The sequence below is a fragment of the Strongylocentrotus purpuratus genome, unplaced genomic scaffold, assembly GCF_000002235.5.
Source record: "Strongylocentrotus purpuratus isolate Spur 01 unplaced genomic scaffold, Spur_5.0 spur5_scaffold_2, whole genome shotgun sequence".
Lineage (NCBI taxonomy): Eukaryota > Metazoa > Echinodermata > Echinoidea > Camarodonta > Strongylocentrotidae > Strongylocentrotus > Strongylocentrotus purpuratus.
The window spans coordinates 31,573,050-31,578,404 of NW_022145605.1; the positions used below are offsets into that span (position 1 = coordinate 31,573,050).

Consider the following 5,355-nt stretch of genomic DNA (forward strand, 5'->3'; position numbering starts at 1 on the left):
CGCACAGTGTTATGACAGGCAGACTAGTCAATAAACCTTCTGATTCTAGCAATATTCCTTAAATAAAACGTAGCCATACTACAGATGTGAGAAATAATGGTGAAACATCGACATGCAAGAATCAAATACAACGCCGAGGTTTCTTATTGTTTTTGAAGGGCTAATGAGTGTGCCACAAACACCCAACTGAACATCTGGGAGACTGCGCAGATTGTGACCTGAAGAAGCAACAAAAAATTCAATCTTTGAATCATTTAATTTTAACTTATTTAATACCACCCATTGCCTAATATCTGAAATACAAATTTGAAGTTTGATAAGTGCGCTATCAAGAGCTCCTGGAGTCTTAGGATTAAAGGAAACATATAACTGTATGTCATCAGCATAGAGATGATAATTAATACTATGATGTCGGACGATATCTCAAATAGGAAGAGTATAAATTGAGTGTCCTATGGGTCCTACTATTGATCCCTGTGGGAGTCCAAATTCTATGGTTGTGAGGTTTGACAATTTGCCGGCTATGTCAACTTGGGAAGGCCATCCAGAGAGGTATGACTGAAACCAGGACAAAACTGTTGACCTAACACCTGCTTTTTTTAATATACGGGATATAACCGGAGTGTTGGCTCAGTCAGTAGAGCGTCCGCCTCACAACCGGGAGGTCGTGGGTTCGAACCCCGGCCGCGTCATACCAAAAGACGTTAACAGATGGGAGTTGATACCTTGTTTGGCGTTCAACAATAAGGGATAGAGCAACGTCGATCTGGCGCTGCTCAGTGGCTGCCGGGCTCACCATCAATTGGGCAAAAAGAATTTCCCTTTCGGTTTATTAAAATTTGGAGTGGACTATTAGGCTATTATTAATATTATTATTATTATTATTATAAATATTTGATGATCGATCGTATCGAATGCGGCTGATAGATCTAAAAGTGCCATTAGAACTACCTGGTTTGAATCAAGAGCAAATATTATGTCGCTTTTTACTTTAATTAGAGCTGACTCGGTACTGTGACATGACCTATGAGCAGATTGAAAAGAATCAGAAAGATAGTTAGATTCAATGTGATGAACTAATTGAGTGCATGCTGCTTTCTCGATGAGTTTACCTAAATATGTTAAGTTTGACACTGACCTATAATTTCTAAGGTCATTTTGGTTCAAGCCTGGTTTCTTCAAAAGTGGTCTAATTATTTGCTGACTGTGCTCCGTTGGGGAAAGTACCTGTGGAAAGAGATTGATTGACTATGTTTGTAAGCAATGGTAATAAATGATCAGAGTTCTCTTTCAGTAGCCATGTTGGGGTGGGATCAAGTCGACAGGATTTAGTAGCCGATGACATGATTCTGGACAAATCTGATTGTGTAAGCAACTGAAAATTTTTAAAAAGAGGAATGTTTTCATTTAGAGTGTCTCTAAACTGGGTATCAACAGATACATAACAAGTATCTATTTCATATCTTATCTTTATCTTACCGACAAAAAATGAAGAAAACTGATTAGCCAATCTGGACGCAGAATCATACAAGGGGAGTTGGCTGGACTTCTTATTTAAAAGAGAATGGATAATCTGATATACCTCCTTGGCAGTACATGAACCCAACTTATCTTTCAAAAAATCTTCTTTAGCGATATCAATGACTTGGCATACATTCTTATTAACCTCTATGAACTTGTTTTGTTTTTCGCCATTTCCGTTCCGCTTTACGGCGATGTTGGCGTGCCACAAGCACAGACTCGTTGAAACCAAGGTCTACGTAACTTCGAAAGGGCGAGACTTGGTTACAGATGGAGCATATTATGTATCAAGTACCTTAGTGACTCCAGAAACATACCAATCAAATAAGGATTCACTATCTAATCCTGCAGGTTGAGATGACACTAATTCATGTAAAGCATTAGTGAATGGAACTGTATCGATCTTGCGATAGTTGTGTAGGGAAAAAGTAATAGAGATTGGCTCTGATTTTTGTTTAGCCAGCGAAAAGCAGATCATGACTTGTAATGATCAGAAATGCATGTAGAGATCGACTGTGTGACAGCCTAGTATCACTGAATCCTCTCGGGTAAAACTAAGTCTAAAGTGGGACCCAGGTTATGTGCTGAACCTTGAACATGTTGGATAAACCCAGCAGATGTTATGATATTCTTCATTTGGAGCACATCATTTTTAGTCATATCTTCCCAATGGACATTCAAGTCTCCTAATAACATCAATTTTCCTGCATATAGTGATATCTCACTTACATATTCATCAAATTCCTTCAAGCAATCAGAAACTGTGAATCTATTTAGTAATAGCTTGGAATTACAATGGACGGATGGAATTCATTGACTACATAGTATGAAAAACTGAACTTGTCTTATATTCAAGTCGAATTCAAATAATAAAACAAAAAGATTACCCACATTCTATAATCAAAGAACAGGAAAAGGCACACACTTAATGAAATAACTACAAACTGATGTCAAGTTCGATCGAATTATTATTTAAGTAATCATTTGAATATAATATTTAAAAAATATTTAATCATAAATATGTTATAATAGAAAACGAAAATTATTGAAATCTCTAGGTTACTTTGGTTAATTATCGATTTGTTTGACAAAAAAATACATTAACATTACAGAATTAAGGTCCACGGCAGAACCGTACACATTGGACGGGCTCCGGAATGCTCTGAAACCTGCACCGTGCTATGCATCCCATTACTTCCCGAAACATCGGCATAGTTCCCGCATAGAGGATGGGGTTGATACACGTGTTGAACATGATCAGAAGGTATGCCCAAGGAACAGCTGGGTCACTGGTAGACACCATCAAGCAGATCCCAGATGGGAGGAAACAGATGAAGAAAGAAAGCACCACCAAGGACAGACGTTTGGTGACGTTGATATGGTGGCGTGAAATCTTTGGCGCACTTTTCGGGCCCTTGGCGCCAGGAGTGGATGCCTGGGTACCCCTTTTGGGATTGGATGATGTCGACGAATTTTCTAGATTCTCCTGGCTAACGCGATGGTCGTTTATTGATACTCTATTCTCAGCTTGGGAATTCACATTAGACAGCTCTATTTCACCCAGGGCAAGCACCCCACGTTCAAAGACTTCATTAGGCCTAGTTGTCTCTGGAACATGCGAAATGTTATGTTGACTTTCATCACCCCCTTCATTCGATGGTGCGAGGTTGACCGGACATGTCAAGGTAGCTGTATCCTCCACGTTTCGGCTGTTTGGAAGTGTAGGTCGCATACCAACTCCAGAAGTTGCTCTCGTGCCATCCGTGACTACACTCCTCTGCCGATCCCGGGATTCTGTCCTGCTCGTACTCATATCAAGACTGGTTCGGTCAAAACTAGAAGTCCCGGCTTCCCTCGACTCGGCCAATCTTTTCCCAAAAGCTTTGTTATGACCCGAAACGGTTCGGTAGATGAGCACGTACATGATAACGATGATGATAGATGCCGGGACGATGACGCCTACCGCTGCTATGAGGCTGTAGTAGTCCGAGTTGGACAAGGAGGTATCCTGGTGACACCACTTGTAGTTTTCTGTATATCCCAACTTCCCGAGTCCTGCCATCGGTGGGACTATGACAAGCAATAATGGGTACATCCATGATAATATCACCATGGCAACAATGTTGCGCCTGGAGTAGATACTGTAGAATGTGTATCGAGGCCTGGTGAGGAGGACCCACCTATTGTGAGCGATCAGAGCAAGGCTGATGATGCTAGTTCCTATGCAGGTCAACGTGACGCCTCCGGTCATTGCGCAGATCCATTCGGCGATGGGCCATCCATTCTTACTCAGGATCGCCACGACGTTAAAGGGAAGAAAAAGACAGGTGATGAGGTCGGCCATACCGAGGTTGACCACCAGCCAGTTGGTGGAAGATCTCAACTTTTGGCAGAGGAGCACGGCGAGCACGACGTGGCTATTCCCAATGATGCCGACGACGGTGACGAGACAGAATGGAGGCGATGACGATTCGCTGGGGGTAGCTTTCAAACACGAAGTCATCATTGGTGCTGCTAGTGGTGACGGATGAAAAGTCGTCCATATTTTCAAGTTTAATATTCAGTACTAGTTACACAGTCGATAAGAAACACCGGTGCAATTACTTGACGAAAGCTTAGCCTCTTAATTGCTACTTGAGATTGTTCGGTGTCGGAATTAGGTTGCAACGAAAATACCCGCTATTGATGTAAGTCATTATGCTTGTCAGTGAAACAGAAATTAATGAACCTGCTTCCAAAAAGAAACGATTTATCAATAATCTCCAGTCTGCAAAGTCATGAACGATGAGTTGCTCTTTTACTGAAAGCGGAAGTCCGATACTAAACTCACGAATCATCGACCCCTAGCAACAACAAAAAATAACGACGAAAGGTTAAAGGTATAGACCAGTTCTGGTCATGCGATTGCATTGTGAAAGAAACGTTGTGGAATCGATCAGAAAAGGTTGATCATCTAGCATATACGTATTGGTGTGTACTGCAAGGTTCTGGAATCATCAAAATGATACGAAATTTGGCCCAGTCTTGGTAAAGTTACAAGCACTGTATACACACAATGATGTATATGGGACTACTTTTTTTATATTGCCCTGCGCCCCACCTATTATTGTCACTCTTGAATACCGTGATCATAAATAAGATCTGGCTATTTATGTCAGTCGATCAGTAGACTTTAACAATGATCATGGTCTGTAAACAAAAAGGATAAAAGAAGATACCCTTAATTTAGATCAAACTATAACATAATCCTCTACTATCCAGTCCGGATAGATATAATAGTTTACCAAATACATTAATTAGTAGGCGGTTTCCCGGTACAATTTTTATCATCACGTATTAGTCAAAACATATTCTTTCACATAATTGGTAATAAGAGCTTCCATTAATGTCTAAAGTCGTGATTATCCAAATAGCCAACACAGTAAGCTATAAGCTTTAACTTATAAAACTCGACTGTTGGTGTTCACCGCTGACTTGCAATATTTATTCTAATATAGGATAACACACATGACAGAGTTGTTTACTTTCCCTTTCGTTGTGTTTTAATTAGTAACTTAGGGAAGCCAACGCGACTTCAAGGGAATCAATCTTCACAGGATTAAACTTTGGTACACGGCAGGATAGACATTAAATGATATTTAATCTTGGTAGTTTCTGTTCATCTGCCTTCATTTCCCTGTGTTCATATTATGGCTAAACAAGCTGGCACAAACTCTTAATTTAAAAATATAAATATTTTTATAATCCGACGAACAAAAGATTTTCCCTTTTATGAATAAGTGTCTATATTTCTTCTCCAAAACAAGGTTGTCGTAGCTTTCATTATTATCTTTC

General features: G+C 40.1%; 1 protein-coding gene across 1 annotated transcript; it reads right to left on the bottom strand.

The window, feature by feature from the left end:
- Positions 1–2,635: 2,635 nt before the first annotated feature.
- Positions 2,636–4,024, bottom strand: LOC115926480 (G-protein coupled receptor moody-like). The gene has a single exon (XM_030991229.1). It carries the CDS (start codon positions 4,022–4,024, stop codon positions 2,636–2,638), a length of 1,389 nt encoding a protein of 462 aa, XP_030847089.1.
- Positions 4,025–5,355: the final 1,331 nt, after the last annotated feature.

Bases quoted from the DNA above. Each gene is read 5' to 3' on its own strand.
- LOC115926480 (XM_030991229.1), bottom strand. From the start codon at position 4,024: ATGACTTCGTGTTTGAAAGCTACCCCCAGCGAATCGTCATCGCCTCCA.